This window comes from Lissotriton helveticus, chromosome 1_1 (assembly GCF_964261635.1).
Source record: "Lissotriton helveticus chromosome 1_1, aLisHel1.1, whole genome shotgun sequence".
Lineage (NCBI taxonomy): Eukaryota > Metazoa > Chordata > Amphibia > Caudata > Salamandridae > Lissotriton > Lissotriton helveticus.
This window is the reverse complement of record NC_136057.1, coordinates 1,316,527,808-1,316,545,648: the sequence shown is the minus strand read 5'-3', so window position 1 is coordinate 1,316,545,648 and position 17,841 is coordinate 1,316,527,808. Positions and strand designations below refer to the sequence as shown.

At 43.3% G+C, this 17,841-nt stretch overlaps 1 protein-coding gene across 17 annotated transcripts in view; it reads left to right on the top strand.

Moving 5' to 3' along the window:
• Nucleotides 1–13,760: 13,760 nt before the first annotated feature.
• Nucleotides 13,761–17,841, top strand: part of LOC144823305 (uncharacterized) — a 559,034-nt gene continuing 554,953 nt past the window's right edge. For all 17 annotated transcript variants that reach the window (XM_078681830.1, XM_078681822.1, XM_078681741.1 and 14 more), the window contains exon 1: nucleotides 13,761–14,336. In XM_078681830.1, the coding sequence (XP_078537956.1) occupies nucleotides 14,334–14,336 (3 nt within the window). In that variant the 5' untranslated portion in view covers nucleotides 13,761–14,333. The remainder of the gene's footprint in view (nucleotides 14,337–17,841) is intronic.

The window sequence follows — 17,841 nt, the reverse complement described above, 5'->3', positions numbered from 1 at the left end:
AAAGCATTAGTCTGTCCCTACACTAACACTAACATGACATCCCTACTTAGCATTTCCCCAAGCAAGTTAAGGAAAAAAGTGTCAGTGTGTGAAGACTTCCTAAGAAGTGCACTCACGTTGAATGGGCCAAGTAGCATAAAGCTACGGAGCTCATTCTAATATGCTCCTTCTCTCTCTGTCAGATCTCCTCTTCTAACCCAAAAACCCCAGGGCACTGTTCCCAATTCCAACATCACAATCCTAGTACACGCCCATCTTTGCATCACAAAATCATCCCATCCAGCTGGACACCTCCTCGTAGGTAACTTTCCATTCAGTTTCGATACTCTTGGACTCTGACTTGATGACCCTGATTCTCAGGCCTTCTCCAGTGAGAAAGAACATCGTCCCTCATTATTAGCATTCCTTGTTCAAATGTATCCTCTCCTCCCAATGCCTAATTCCTAAAACAAAAGCGTTATTCTAACTAACAAAGAGGAATTTTTCCACCTGCAACAGAAACGTGAGAAATATACGATTCTGCATACACATGAACATTACAAATGTTGTGAGAGCCAGGAAGAAATACACATGAGGCCTACACAACATCAGCTAACTTAAGACACGTCATAGATCTTCCTTAAACACACATATACAAGAACATTGTTACTGTGCACCTTTAAATCAGTGCATTACGTGTCAGTAAATGAATTTCTCATTTATCACTTGTAAAACGAACATTAAGACTTTACCATTCAATGCACAATTACAATGATAATTCCTCCATGTTGCACGAAATCCCTCTATCACATTACTTTAAACGCTATTACATTTCACACTCTAATGATCAAATGTTCACACAACCAACACAAGAATATATGCAGGTGCAGACTACTCGTGATTATAATGCACCCCTTGCTAAGAGAGAACACTAGAGATACACTTTGTCCATTATGTATGACAGAACAGGACCTGGTTCCATGGTTAAATTCTCCACCCTCTGGACCATCTAGGGTTTGCTGATATTCAGAGCCTACTGAGAGTGAAGTCTTGTGCACTGACTTGGGTACACAGCATAAACTGCTTCAGGCTATTCCCTTCACACTATTCATTCCTCCGTTCTTTGATTTAGGCAGCCCTTCTTCATTTTTATGACTCCAGCTTCTTCAGTCCAGCCCACCCCTCAGACATCAAGTACCATCTGACCAAGGTACCATCTTCTGCAATTTGCACCAGCTTTTGTTGGTTCTAAAAGGATTAGGTTCCTATTAAGCAATGCTGCATTACAGTGTCACAAATGCAGTATGGTTTTATATGAATCTGACATTGCCTAAATGTCGGCACAACTACACTTGATTTGGTCACAGAGACTAACATTGCACCTGAAAAAACTGTCATCAATTATCATAGTTTGCCTTTCATGGAGGTCTCCTAATCACTTTCTCTTTTACCTTTAGACTATTCCTTCCATAGCAATCAATAGTGAGAAAGCCACAAGGGACACAGAAAGTAGTTTTGTTCTCTAACATATGTGCTGTTTTTATGTTAAAGCCAAAAACATTTCATAGTTCACTGAAGCTTGGGTGCATAAGCTTGGAATTCCTGTAAGCAGAATATATTTATTTATTTATTTATTTTGTGTTGAATTTTTGTTATTAAAAGTTTTAGATGAAAATACAAATGCACATACAGATGCAAGGAGAAAATATCATATGATATTGATAAATGAAACATAGTACAAATGAGAAAACTTTACATAAATACTATAATTCATAAGGCAATGAAAAAAGGAAAATACGAGAAGGAATGTTATAGAAGAGAAGAGGGTAGAGAAAAGAAAAGAAAAAGGAAAGGAAAGAAAAGAAAAGGAGAGAGAAAACGGAAAAAGAAAAGGAAAGTAAAGAGAAAAGAAAGAAGAGCCCCAGAGTAACAAAACTAGTAAGGAAGATGAAATCAAGAAAGATGAGAAGAGGTGAAGAACAAAGGAACAGGAAAAGGGGGGACCATGAAGATAATAGGATTAGGAAGGGATAGCAGTCGTAGGAGAGGAAGGAGTGGAGACAGAGCCACTATCCACTGCCGTTTCCAGAAATGGGGACCAGGTTTGGAGAAAAATGGAAGCCTGATCCTGCAAATTATAGATTATACGTTCGTGAGAAGCTGTTTGTACCATTGCCACCAACCACTCTTCCTGAGAAGGAGGCATGGAAGACTTCCAATGACGTAATATACAAATTTTGGCCGTAGCCAAAGCAGTATGAAGAAGACGAGTCTGTGATTTAGAAAACTTCGGAAGGTCACGAAAATAATGCAACATAATATTAGCAAAAGCAAAGGGCAAAGGCAATGAAATGGAATTAGCCAAAATCTTCCTTATAAAAAGCCAAAATGATCTAGTACGGGGACATTCACAAATAATGTGCGTAATATCACAACCGGAAGCAGAGCATCTCCAACATAGAGAATGTGAAAGCAACTTAGCATGATGCAATTTGACTGGAGACCAGTGCCATTCATGGAGGATTTTAAAAATGCAAAATTTAAGGCGAGCTTCTCGTACCCCCTTATGCAATCCTTCTAGAATTTTATCCCATTGAGTATTTGAGTGTGTAACTGATAAGCGTGATTGCCATTTCAGTTGAAGAGCTTTTGAGAGGGGTTGAGAAAATAAAGGATGCAAGAAAGTCTTATAAAGACCAGAGGTTACACCTTTAAGATTTTCCCACAAATTCAGATAGGACAAAATAGGAGAGACAGATAACAGCTCAGGTGGGGAACCTAGATGTTTTGTGATAGCTTGTTGAAGTTGAGAATATTTACAGGATTGTGTGGGTGGTAAGTGGAATTCCTCACTAGGGGGCCCATTACGATCGCGGACGGACTTGCGTCCATCCACGATCCCTGTGTAGGAGGGAACATCCGCATGTGCTGCGGCGTTCCCTCCTGTGCAATTAGGATGTGACCGCCACCCTGGCGGTCACATCCTCTATATTTAACATTGCGGCGGGTGCGGCTTCAAGCTGCACCCGCCGCAATGTTAAAAACACATGCAGTGCATTTACATGCAGAAAGCGACAGGCACCGCGCGGTGCCTGCCGCTTTCTGCATGTAAATGCAGGGGGGTACCATAGGTACCCCCCATGTGCACCCCCCCCCCACCTCCCTTCACCCAGGGGGCCGGCAACGGGCCCCCAGAGTGAAGATCCGTATGCTTTTCCACGGCCGAGAACCCCCGCGGAAAAGCAACTCTTCTGCGCCATCCTAATATGTCTGGCGGTGTCTGTGAGACACCGCCACCATATTAGAGCTTTTCCGCTGCGGTTGTAAGCCAATCGCAGCGGAAAAGCAGCGGACTGAAACCAGGACCCACCAGCCATCCTAATGTGGCGGTGAGTCTTTGGTGGGTCCGCCGAGGATTTTCCGCATCCGCCGGGTCGGCGGTGGCTTCCGCCGGCCCGGAGGATGCGGAAAATCCTCCATCATAATGTGCCCCTAAGTTGGGAAAAGGATTTAAAATCATCACCATGAAACAGTTGCTGTAGAGAATGAACACCAGCTTCCTGCCATAGAGGCCAGAACAAAGTACGACCACGAACCCGAATAGCCGAGTTGATCCATAGAGGAGCTTTAATATGAAGCCGCGAGTTAGATTTAAGTATACGAGGACTTCTTTGCCAAGATTTATACATTGCAGATAATATAGGATTTTTAGGATCGGAAGGACTGGAACCCTTACCATATAGAAGGGATAAACCAGTACCAGGGGCCAATAAATGGCGTTCAAGTGGAACCCATTTAGATATGTCTTTAGACTTAGGCAAAAAGAAGGAAAGTTGTGAAAGATGAAGGGCAAGGGAGTAATGCTAGATGGAGGGAATACCCAATCCCCCTTGCAATTGGTGGGATTTTAATTTGGCCAAGGTGAGACGCAGTTTAGCCGTACCCCAGATACAAAGTTTAATTTTCGAGTCAATGGACCGAAGAGTAGTTAAGGGAATGTTCAGAGGGAGCATACCCAGAACATAAAGAAAGAGTGGTAGGGTAACCATCTTAACCGCCTGAACCCGTCCCCAAAGTGATAAACCTAGGGCCTTCCATTTATCAAAGTCTCTTTGCATTTGTGTGATTAAAGGGGTTAAATTGTCCATGACAATATTATCCAATCCTCTGTTAATCAATATCCCTAAATATTTAAGCCGAGATGATTGCCTATGAAATGGAAAACCAGAGATTGCATCTTTTGTAGTACCAATGGACATGGGTAATGCTTCACTCTTATCCCAGTTTATTCTATAGCCAGAGAAGGAAGAAAAATCATTGATGACGCGGAGGAGAGCAGGAAGAGAGCGGGGAAGATCAGTAAGTGTGAGAAGAATATCATCCGCATATAAATAAATTTTAGAGTGACCAATTGGAAGAGAAACGCCTACCACCACAGTCGATTGACGTATTGCAGAAGCCAGAGGTTCCATTGCCAAAAGGAAGAGCAGAGGGGAAAGTGGACAACTTTGACGGGTACCTCGCCGAATCGGAAATGGAGTAGAAAGGAAACCACCACAGTTAACTTGAGCTGATGGGCTGTCATAAAGTAGTCATACTTTAGCTATAAATTGATCGTCTAATCCAAATCTTTGCATTATGGTAAAAAGGTACTCCCATTCAATGCGGTCAAATGCTTTTTCAGCATCCAAAGAAAGAAGTAGGGCATCATCAGCAAGATGTTTAGCTGACCATAAAGCATGAGAGAGAGTACGTAAATGATTCTGAGATGAACGACCGGGAACAAAACCTACTTGTGAGTTATGGATTAAAGAAGGTAAAACCTTACGGAGACGTGATGCAAGAATGCTAGCAAGAATCGTAACATCAGGATTTAAGAGAGATATAGGACGGTAACTACCGCACAACAAAGGATCTTTACCAGGTTTTGGCAAAACCGCTATGATGGCCTTGTTGGAAATAGAACCAAGAGAAGATTCCTCTACGGCTTCCTCAAAGGCAGCATATAGAGTATCCATAATACTCTGACCAGTCCACTTAAAAAATTGAGGAGGAAAACCATCATCGCCCGGAGCTTTATGGTACGGCAAGGCAGTTATGGCTGAGGAAATTTCTTCCTTCGTAATAGTACCCTCAAGGAGGGCTCTGCCATCATCTGAGAGTCGTGGAAGATGCACAGCATCTAAAAATTTGGACATCGCTAGTGTATCTACGTGAGTGCTTGGGGAGTAGAGGTCTGTAAAATGAGGCAAATTCTTCAATGATTTCTTGTGGTCGAGTAAGTATATCATCACCACTTGATTTTATAGCTGGAATTGCCATAGCGGCCTCTCTCTGACGCAGCTGCGCAGCCAATAGCCGACCAGCCTTTTCCCCTTGCTCGTAGTGACGACCTTTCATCTTTTGTAAGGCATATTCAGCCTTAGAAGTAAAAAGATTATTAAGAGACATGCGCGCCTGTTCCAATAACTTACGGTTTTGGAGAGTCGGTTTTGAAATATATAGCTGAGAGAGCCGACGAATGTCTTTCTACAGATCGACTTGTTTTGCAGCATTTTCCTTGTTATAAAGAGCAGCATCCCGCATAAGTTGACCTCTGATGGTTGCCTTAGCAGCTGCCCAAACCATCCTTTTAGAGGAAATTGAGTCCTCATTATTTATAAGGTAATCACACAAGTGTGACTGTAAAAGAAGCTTACCTGTTGGTGTTTTATATTTGTTTATGTTTAAACGCCACGACTTGCGCCCTGGACTCAAAAGACCCAAATCAAGAGATAAGAAAACAGGAGAGTGATCAGATATGGCTGCTTCTAAAATTTCGGAGTCTGTAACCAACTGGACTGAATGGTGCGAAAGAAGAAAGTAGTTGAGACGTGAAAATGTACCGTGAGTAGAAGAAAAGAACGTGTATTCTTTATCTTGTGGGTGGCTGAGTCTCCAATGGTCAACAAGACCAGTGTCAGTAAGAATGTTACGTAAGATGGCTCTATCGAGGCATTGACGGTATCAATGGAACCTGTTCTGTCAAGAGCAGGGTCCGGAGCCAAATTCCAATCACCTCCAATGAGAAATTGAGAAGCATTTATTTCTGTTAGAAGACGATTGAGTCAAAGGAAAAAATTGTTTTTTGGGCCCTAGCGGGGCGTATACAGAACCAAGACAAATGAAGGAATTTCCAAGTTTCAGCTTAACAAAGACATATCGACCTTCTGGATCAGACCATGTCTTTGAGATTGTGAAAGGAAGTGACTTCCGAAAAAGGATGGCTACCCCACATTTACGAATAGGGTTAGGGTTAGTGAGATCAGGTTTAGAAACACTACTATGAATGACTTTACCAACCCAGCCTCTGCTGAGCTTACTAGATTCAATATCGTCCAAGTGAGTCTCCTGCAATAAAGCAACGTCTACGTGTTTAGAGTGCAAATAAGAAAGAACTTTCTTACGTTTTATATAATGGGTGAGGCCATGAACATTCCAGGAAATCACAGATAACGGATGAGTAGAAGACATGATAATAGGATTCAACAAGTAAGGAATGAGGAAAAGAGGAAAGAAATAAATAGAGAGAAAAGAAGAGAGATGTTACTCTGGGAAACAGAAGACAAAAGGTGTGTAGAAGTTGGAAAAGCCTGATTGGGGAAGATAAAACGAAAGAGGAGGGAGAAGGACAGAGAAAAGAAAAAAGGAAAAGGAAAAGTAGGTTAGAAAAGCAGAGTACAAATCTGGAATAGATAAAGTACTTAGAAATAGAAGAAAAGAAGAATTAGAGATAGAGATAAAAGAAAAAGAGAAAGAAAAGAGAAAAGAGAAAAGCAACCTAGACTGTTAACTACGGGTCTGGGCGCACTTAGAGCAGCGCCAAAGGAGCCCGGACCCCCTTCGAGTAAAGAAGAATGGGGATCTAGGGGACAAATGATAACATGGAATATATGAAACTCAATGGAATAAAATTACATCATCAAAATTGTAAACCCCCCCATAAGAAAGTGTCACGAAATATAGTGAGGAAAGTAGAAAAAGCATTAAAAACTCCATGACCTGAGAATCATACGATAAGAGCATGATACATAATAGAAGAGGTGTGGAATATAGAGTTAAAGAAATATGAAAGATAAAATAGAGGAGGAAATAGATCCAATCATTCCAGAAAAAGGGGGGAGAGAAAGAAATAGAAAGTAGAAAAAGAGGAGAGAGGAAGCCCATAGGGGAATGCATGAGAGTTGAAATATGAGAAATATCAGAACCTAATGGAAAATATATATGAAACAACAAAATAAATAGATACCGTACAAGAGCAGAATAACTATTGAAGTAAGTGTATAATATCAAACTTAACAACAGTAAGAGCACCATAGGGAGAGGGATGAACAGGAAAAAGAACCTCCATAAGGGAGGTAGTAGCTATGATCGAGACCTGCAAATATATAAATACTCTTAGGAGGCTGAAAGTGCCCAATGGAAAAATATAAAAGAACAATAAGATATAAACCTCAATATGAAACAAAAAACAAAAGTGACCATATCACAAAAACGCGACAGAAGAGCAAAATGAGACAAGAATGATAGGAGAAAAAGAAAAGACAGCAAAACAAGTGAAAAATAAAAGAAAACATGATACATAGCAAAAGAAACAAAGCCAGCACTACCATATAAAAGAAAGAAAAAGGAAGAGGGAAATATGAAGTTATGTATGAGAGGAGAAATAGGAGAAAATAACAAAACTCGATCTAAACACATGAAACAATGAAACAAAATAGATATCAAGCAGGAACGGAATAGCTAATGAATGAAACATATAATGACAAACGTAACAACAAGAACAACATCAGAGGAAGGGGAATGTAGAGGAAAAACAACCCCTCATGGAAGAGGCGGTAACCCTGTAGTATGTAATAAGCAAAATTTGAAAATAGATAAATAGCGGCAAAACTGGAAATAGTACAGAAGTAGAAAATATAAAACAACAGTGAGTCAAAGAGCACTATGTAAAACATGTAGTAGAAATGACCACATTAAACAGCGCATTGGATCCTCAACTGGCAAATCAAGCATCAAGAGCATTACCAACAACAAGGATTGCTACAAACTTTTGGATTCAGAAAAAGAAAACAGTAGAGCATAAAAGGAATTCAGTCAGCATCAGAAGGCTTCTTGAGAGGCGATCTAGACTTGTCTCTTTGCTGTGTGTTAGTGAGGGAGGAGACGGAATGTAGAGCTGAGTCCCTATCGTCCTGAGAGCAAGGCAGACGGGTGAGATCCCTACCACATTGCCTGGAGTCAGTAGATACGTTCAAATGAGATGTTGGCAGATTCGTAGATGAAGTCTTGGATTGAGAAGGTTGAGAATAGGAAGAAGATTGAGTTTCCATATCATCGGACTTGATATCATCCAAAAACTGCTGAAGAAGGGCAGGATCATAAAAGTCTTTAGACTCTCCATTTCTGGTAATACAAAAACGTGCAGGCTCAAATAACCCATACTTGATGTCCATTTGGCGTAGCTGGGGCCGTAGGGAAAGAAATGCCTCCGCCGTTCATTTGTTTCTTTAGAGAAGTCTGCAGCCATGTGGATGGTATGACCTTGAAATATAAAGGAGCCACATGAACGAGCCATTAATAAGATCTGTCTGGTCTGTTCATGCCGAAGAAAACAGGCAATAATTGGTCTGGGTCTTGCAGAGGCACCAGAACGTGGTGGACCAAGTCTATGAGCACGTTGGATCTCAAGAGGAGGAGCAAAAGAGATCCCAGTCAAAATGGGAAGCGCATCACATAGAAAGTTCTTAATGTCTTGCTTTTCAATATTTTCTGGAAATCCGAAAAAACTGATATTGTCTCTACGGCTGCGATCTTCCAAATCGGTGATCTTACTGTGTAGAAAGAGTAGGTCTTGATCCGAACCCTGAACAGAATCCCGTCGACTTTCCACATCCATTATTTTAGAGTCAATGACGTCAATCCTGGCATGAAAGGTAGTGAGTTCTGCCTTAATTGACTTAGTCTCTGCAGCTAATGATGTCATGGTACCATCCAGACCCTCCAGTCGACGGTTAACCCCAGAAAGTTCTTGTAAAATGCGTTGCATAGTATCAGACAAGGACTTGTCACTCTGAGGCGATGCAGCTTGCGATGAAGGAGGCGACACAGAGCCACTACCTTTAATTGTCGAAGTAGAGGGTTGTTTTACCACTTCAGTGAAAAGTGTCTGCTTAGGTCCACGACCACTATTTCTGTTATTAGACATTGCAGTGCACCGTTGTAGAGACGGTCTACAATAGCGAATTGATGAAATATTAGAATATGAGGCAATGATGAAACCAATGACGCATCAAGTATCAAAGAGGCAGTGAAACATATGTAGCAAGTTAATGACCACTACAAACAGCATGTATTTAATGCTTGAAGGTGGAAAACATTACAACTTTGCCACAAAACACCAAGTATTATTACACTAAACCAGCGCAATACTGGAGGAACAAATCTTGCGCGCCAAAACTACCTCAGGAATAAAGCCTGTGGGTGCAATAAATGAGTGCGACAACAGACCAGTAATGCTATGTTGATAAATTGGCCTGTACACAGGAAGTGCATCTGTTAAGCTGAAAGTAGTATATGAGAGAGCAGAGTCATGTAAAACAACAAAAATGAAGTGATAAAATCCAATGGAGGGGTTAATTAATTGTCACCGACTGTCAGTTAGGGGCATCATAATGAAGGATGTAAAGCTCATTTGAAAAGATTCAAAAAGCAAAAGTAAACTGAGGCAGAGCATAAAGTCCTGTGAGAAATACTTCAAAGGCCTCCAAAAGATGAAAGTCACCGTGAAAAATAAACCTCAGAGTGCTTCACCACAGAACTTCGAAGAAATCCTCTTAATAATGCATTTGAAGAGGGCGCCGTGTGTTAAGAATACACACAATGTTATTCACAGCATGTTCACAGTCAAAGGAGGGGGTGCGGCCGAAGGCATGAGAAAGCCCGGCCCTAAAGTTGCAAGAGGCGCGGCTTACCCTGACAAGAGGCGCGGCGTCATCAATGCGCAAATCGCGATGCGCGCACCGGAGCAGGCAGTCACGTCGTCATCTCGCCGGAGGGCATAGGAATCCAGCGATGCCCCACAAAAAAGACCGTTGCTGCGTTCCTCACAGTCTCCGCTGGCATAGGAGTACGAAAAGCAGGATCCCGGTTGCCAGGTAAGAGAGGGAAGCTTATCAGGGGTCCGTCCCTCGCGGGGGCTCTTCCCTCAGGCGGCCATCTTCCTGCGTGGCCAGACCACGCCCCCCAGAATATATTTATAAAATTGTTCCTGTTGTTACGTATCTCCACTCAAGAAGCAGTTCAATGTAATTTCTGCTTATTTTCCTCCTAGAATCCTCGAATACTCTCACTTAAGTATGGGTGAATTTTGCGGATCTGTGGTCCGCGAATTCACGGGAAATCGCAAAAAAGTCCGCGGATTCGTGGATTTTCCCGCGAAATCGTGGATTTTTTTGTGATTTCCATCTACTCAACTGGAGTACTTTCTACTGGCTAATCAGTAAGTGCTACCTCGTTGGGTAAATGTATAGTGCTTTTCCTACACTGCAGCTGCGTAAAGGGCCAGAAGATTTGTCTCCACTGACCATGTGTGCCTGTAACTTTGCCACCGCGCCAAAAGGCGCTGAGGTCCCTTGAGTGAGCTGTCCATCATGGTTGGGATTGGGAAAGGGCGGGAAGACGTTTGATACCGCTAGTGTGTGGTGCGGGGCTTCTATGCGTGTCAACATGCCTCTTGTGTATAAAGGGTCAGAGAGCGAGCAGGGCAGCAGGTGAGGAGAAAGCAGCCTCCTGGTCACAGGAACTACACGGGGATTGTGCTCGAGAAACTCAGGGATGCATAGACCTCCCTCGGGTATCACAGCTAATTTTCGACTGCAGATATGGGGCTAAAGCACATTTGCCCAGCCTCGACCGTGCTCACTAATGCTTTTGGGCTGATTAAAACGTTACCGAATTTGAGCTTCAACTCGGGCACCTGCTTTATTTATATCTGTAAGTGCTTCCTGTTGAGGTTTAATTTTTGTGACAGGAGCCTCGTGCCAGAATCAATCCTGCCCTGCATAGTTATCCACGAAGATGCCACCGTTTTGTGCAATACCTCTACTCAACTGGAGTACTTTCTACTGCCTAATCCAGTAAGTGCTACCTCGTTGGGTAAATGATAGTGCTTTTCCTACACTGCAGCTACGTAGGGCCAGAAGATTTGTTTCCACTGACCATGTGTGCTTGTGACTTTGCCACAGCGCCAAAAGCCGCCGAGGTCCCTTGAGTGAGTTGTCCATCATAGTTGGGAAAGGGCGGGAAGACATTTGATGCCGCTAGTGTGTGGTGCGGGGCTTCTATGCGTGTTCACATGCCTCTTGTGTATAAAGAGTCAGAGAGCGAGCAGGACAGCAGGTGAGGAGAAAGCAGCCTCCTGTTCACAGGAACGCGGATTGCGCTCGAGAAACTTAGGTATGCAAAGGCCTCCCTCGGGTATTACAGCTAATTTTCTACGGCAGATATGGGGTTAAAGCACACTTGCCCAGCCTCGACTGTGCTCACTAATGTTTTGGGCTGATTAAAACGTTACTGAATTTGAGCTTCAACTCAGGCACCTGCTTTATTTATATCTGTTAGTGCTTCCTGTTGATGTTTAATTTTTGTGACATGAGCCTCGTGCCAGAATGAATCCTGCCCTGCATAGTTATCCACGAAGATGCCACAGTTTTGTGCAATACCTCTACTCAACTGGAGTACTTTCTACTGGCTAATCCAGTAAGTGCTACCTCGTTGGGTAAATGATAGTGCTTTTCCTACACTGCAGCTGCGTAAAGGGCCAAAAGATTTGTCTCCACTGACCATGTGTACCTGTAACTTTGCCACAGCGCCAAAAGGTGCCGAGGTCCCTTGAGTGAGCTGTCCATCATAGTTGGGAAAGGGCGGGAAGACGTTTGATACCGCTAGTGTGTGGTGCGGGGCGTCTATGCGTGTCAACATGCCTCGTGTATGAAGGGTCAGAGAGCGAGCAGGGCAGCAGGTGAGGAAAAATCAGCCTCCTGGTCACAGGAACGGGGATTGCGCTCGAGAAACTCAGGGATGCAAAGACCTCCCTCGGCTATTACAGATAATTTTCTACGGCAAATATGGGGTTAAAGCACACTTGCCCAGCCTCGACAGTGCTCACTAATGTTTTGGGCTGATTAAAACGTTACTGAATTTGAGCTTCAACTCGGGCACCTGCTTTATTTATATCTGTAAGTGCTTCCTGTTGAAGTTTACATTTTGGCCCACAGGAAGCACTTACAGAGTTAAGGCAGGTGCCCGAGTTGAAGCTAACTTTGTAACCATTTTAGAATGGCGCCAGCAAGCACTCTGGCAGCTTGCCGGCGCCATTCTAAAATGGTTACAAAGTTAGCTTCAACTCGAGCACCTGCCTTAACTGTGCTTCCTGTGGGCCCTCAATAAAATTCCGCCCGCTCGCGAATTCGCTAATTTTTCGGCAATTTCGTGAGACTCGCGGATCGCGAAATTGCCAAAAATTCGCAAATTTCACGAGCAGAGCGGATTTTGCGCCCATACTTACTCTCACTGCTTTAGCTCTTTATTCCAAATCTCATACTCTTCACGGATCTATTTTATTTTGCTTCAGCACTTCATCCCCAATCTGTATTTCCAAATTTTTCTGAACTTTTCTGGACAGCTTTTGTTTTCAACGACTATTTATATTCTAGGGCAATTTTTAGAATGCTTTTATACTTGTCTGTTTACTATCACATACTTCCATTTCTTAAAATTAATTGACTTACACTTATGATTCCGTCACCAATGGTAAAAATTAATGATTTGTAAAAAGAAATGCAAAAGGACAACCACACTTAATTTTGATTTGTTATAAATGTCTTTTTTTTGTAATTCTTTCAGCCTTCTACACCCAATGATGCTGACCACAAGCTGGATCAGACAATTGGGGAAAAACCCCTTGATGGTGTAAGTATATTCAGTCCATTGAAATACATTTGTGAAAAACTGATGAATATGCTGCATTGCTCATGGTTATCATGCTAACAGAGAACTAGAGACACTCTTTGTCAATTATATATGAAAAAGCTGGACCTAGTTCTAAGGTTAAACTCTCCACCATCTGTACTATCTTTGCTATGGTGGTGCACACATTTTAGAGGTTATTCAGTCTAAAGTCTGCATTGACTTGGGCACGATAAAACCCACCAATATATACTCGACTATTTCAAACTAAACAAGCACTCTGTGGGAACCATCCTACACTATGGGAAGCCTTTAGGGCCTTTATTCTTGGTTACTGAATTTCCAAACAATCCAGCATATTACGGTTGACCCAAAACACTCCAAACTGAAAAGCTTTAGTCTAACTCCAGATACGTGGGACTTGGCAGGCCTGCACCGGTAATTTAAATTGTACGCATCTGGCGTTAGACTACCGCATTTCAGTGTGGTACTCCGCATTACCGCACTGAAATGCATTGTCACGCCTTTGCTGTCATGTCCCCTGTCACTAAAAGCATTGAGTGAAACTTAGTCTGTGGCAGAGTGCGCCCGTGGTTTGCGCCCGCTGCTCTGGCAGGCTTCGAGCTCGCAGCTGAGCCTCACTCCACTGCAACAGTGTATCATGATGCTGGTCATTCCAATCCCGAGGCGTGGCTCTGACTGTCCGCCTGGCGTCATCGCAGGGGACGTCACATCCTGTTACGGAGCACGGGGAGTTTGTTTTGAGCGCGGAAAGGCGGCTGGCACGTTTGCGCTGTGGCGGGCAGCGCGGCCTATCATGGTTGGAAGTAATGCCACGTATTACCGCGGCCAAAGGGAGCGCTGCCCACTACAGAGGCCAAAGGAAGGGCTGCATATATTACCGTGGCCGAAACGTTGCGAATAATCATGGCCGCCCGTAGCGCTATAAGTCATCAAGGTGCCGTCCACGACGCTCTCTGCGCCGCCTGCAGCAGCTCGCACCAGCCCAGGCCGCCCTGTGCGATCAGCTGTTGTTGCCTACCCCTGCTGAATTCAATATTTTACAGCAGACGGAGACTGGACGTCCCCGCCCAGGACACACAGGGGTCAGGATGGGACATCGGCCTGGACGGCTAGTGGTCAAACTTGAATTGCCAGGGCGCGCGGTGGCTCGCGGCCTGAGCCTGCCTGCAGCCAGCTTTGTAGACCTCAGTCTACCTGCAATTAAAGAGCGCCCGAGGCCAGAATTGGATAAGAGGGTTATAGGAGCCCGGAACCAATGCCCTGCTTCTGAAGGTGCCCGGCGTCTCGTGAGCAGACATTTGACATGTATACATGAATAGTAAATGGTAAGACAATTTTTCCTGAAGTTGATATTGTGAAGTGAATAGAGGGATGTTGACCTCGAGCTTTGCGAGGGAGAGGTTGGTGTTTTTCCTCATTAGAGGTCCCAAATACAGTGACCCGCCGTTTCCTAAATGCGTTTAAAACAAGATCTGTATTATATTTTATTAGCTCTTCTGGTTTTGCCTTCACAATCCTGAAGCACTGTAATGTTGCACTGAAAATTGTAACCTGCATTAGTCTAGTTAAGCAATATAATTTGAAAAGTAATTCCTGCTAAATACATGCGCAAGAAACTATAACAGTGCACATTATATTTTATCGCCAAAGCAACAGCTTTAGCCCAGCATCAATCCACAGACCTGCATATACCTGAACTCACTGTCTCTCGAGTGCATCTCTCTTTCATTCTCTCTGTGATTGACAGGCTGGCCTGTTTATGTGCTAAAGTACATATATGATATGTTTCCCTCGTCTTCATTGCTTGATTTTGCTTGTGAGAAAGTGTCACTCATAGTCATTGAATGTCACTCATAATTACACAGAAATGATGGGAAAGTCGCACATAGCAATCTGGAACCTTGGCAGCTATGCCTGGCAGCAATCTCACGATTTCTAAGGCGGTCAAATACAATTTCCATATATTCACAAAGGATAGTCGAAGAACGTATGAAAGGTTTGTTTAAAGAATTTCCTCCAGTACAAAGATTAGCACCTGAATGGGAGTTTAATACACTCTTGGCAGGATTGCTAAAAGCTCAGTTTGAACAAATACACAGAGTATCATTAATGCATTTAACATAAAAGACCGTTCTTTTATTTGCAATAACATTGCAAGGAGAATAGGCAAAAGCAGGCTTTAAGATGCAGAGAACCATATTTAAAGTTTAGAAAAGAGAATGTGATGCTTATGACAATCCCTAAGTTTATACCAAAGGTACCAACTGTTTTTCATTTAAGAAAGAAGATAATATTACCAAAATGTTTTGAAAATCCTGCAACAGCAGCGGAAGAGGCGTTACATTCTTTGGACATTAAACAGTGTCTAAAGTTTTTTTTGCCAGCTACCAAAGACGGACAGATGGATCGACTGTTTGTTGTATATTGTTTGGGACACAAAGAAAAGGCAGTACCCAAACAGACATTAGGAAGGTGGTGGATTGTGACATGTATTGCTACAGCACAAACGTTGATGAACAGGCTACTGACAAGGAGAGTCAGGGCACATTCAACTAGAGAAATGGCAACGTCAACGGCTTACTTTGCAGGAAACTCATTGGAGAATATTTGTAAAGCAGCAACATGGAAGACAACACGTGCTTTTGTAAAGCATTATTGTGTGAACTTGCAAGTAAGCATAGACGTGAGAGGCAGTTTTGAGAAATGTATTTGCGTATGTTAAACCTCATTTATGGTATCTTTCAGAGATTCACATGCAGCCCTCCCACCTCCCTTTGGATGAGACTTTTAAGTGTGCGGAGAAATAAGTAGGAATTAACGGTTTCGAAAATCTTACAGTTGGAAGCTTCAGTGGGCAATCAGCTGGAGGTAGATCATTTTGATTGGCTGGAGTTTAGATTGTAAATAGATGAGGATGACCTGCAAAAGATGGCTGTTGGTTTATGATGGTATGTTATACGTTAAGTATGCACTGCTGTGGGAAAATACCAGGGGTTCCCAGTCTGACGACTGGAATTATTCAATCATGTGAGTCTATGAAAGATAACAATGCTGGAGGACCGGAGTTACAGGTATGTAACTTATTTCCTTCTTCGCACTAGTGCATCAAGTGGATCCAGAGCTCCCTGCTGCTCAGAAAGCATTTGACTCACTTTCAATGACGTGCATTTTTTAGACACTTTCCTAGATGGGATTCAGAAAAGACCTCTTAGTGTGGATTCAGCTACTCTACCCCAGTACCAATAGCAATTGTGTAGACAAATATACAGCCTAGAATAAGTTGAGCCACATGGATACACTCTTACTCTAGGGGTTGAATAGCTGCCTACCATGTATAGTATTATTACCCAGTGTCCCAAGCCAAATATTTCTTTCACTGAATTCACCCAGCATTTCATCTCCCCTCACATATTAGTAAGCAATTAATGGTGGGTGCCACTCCTTTGATCACTTTTCCATCCAGGACCATAAATCTGACCAATTACTCTGATACCATCAAATGGACATTCCCATGCAGGATACCCTTTAACACATCATGCAGGTGTGAAAAGAATTCTTCTCCCCTTGGCCCCCAATTCACAATAACCATATTCTGCTGTTGTCCTATGAACCAAAAGTACAACAACAATTAGCGGCCTTAGATATTAAGACCCTTGAAGATCTGTTGATTGATATTAAATACCTGACACTCAAAATGTTTAAACAGAGTGTGAGAACCACCCCAATGGATGGCGTATTAAAAGAACGCCACAAACCCACTAAACACACTTCCCAAACCATCCACCCACCTTCGCAGCCTTGACCTTGTCCTTTGCCTCAGCATCTCTTTGGGTTAAAAAAATAAACATCTTCATTGATTTTCATAACAGAATAACAATGCAGTTCAATTACGGTCCCATACTTCCCAACCGCACTCCCCCCCAAACAGTCAAAGAGATGTAAGTCACAGCATAAGTTATCAGGTATAAATCCATACATGACATAAAGGTTGCTTAACCCCTTCCGTGCTCATGATGGAACCACGCCGTCATGAGCCACAGGCAGCGTGTGCCCATGACGGTGTGGTTCCGTCATGCTGCGGCCGCTCCGCCCATCCGGCACTGATTCACCGCTTGTGCAGGCAAATTGATGAGTGGGCGTGGTTATGACGAAACCACGCCGTCATGAGCACACGCCACCCATGACTCATGACGGCGTGGTTCCGTCATGAGCATGGAAGCGCCGCACTCACCCCCTAGCCCCCCCGCGCCGCGGCAGAATTCACGGTGCAGGGAAGGGGTTAAAAAAAATTGGTATAATCGTTTCCAGGTGTAATACATCTACAACTTTACCACATTTGCCATATATCAAACATCCGGTTGATCCGCACTTTGTCCTGGCTCAGGGCCCTCCATTTCTTGTTGTTATCTGACCTCCCCTAAGTCCCATCCACATTTCCTCCCTGTTCAACTACGTTACAGACCAGTCTTTAACCCTTTCGATGCTGATGACAAAGCCAGCTCGTCATCAACGTTACCTGCGGTGCGCGGATGACGAGCTGGCTTTGTCACGATCAAGCCATTTTTGAAATTCCCGCGTACCGCGGGAAAACGCTGTAGTGCGGTAGCGGTTAAAAGGTACCCCACATTCAGCTCGTACCAACCTCGTGAATTCCCTTAGCCATTTTTGGCGTGGGCAATGGTTTGGTCACCCATCTCAAGGATACACACTTTTTTGCCATGGTGAGGCCAAGTTTTAATACTTTCTCTGCTTATTTAATATGCTTAGTACGTGTCATTAGCCCCAATAAGCATATTTGAACCATTGGTTGCAGCTGTTTGTCAGTTAATA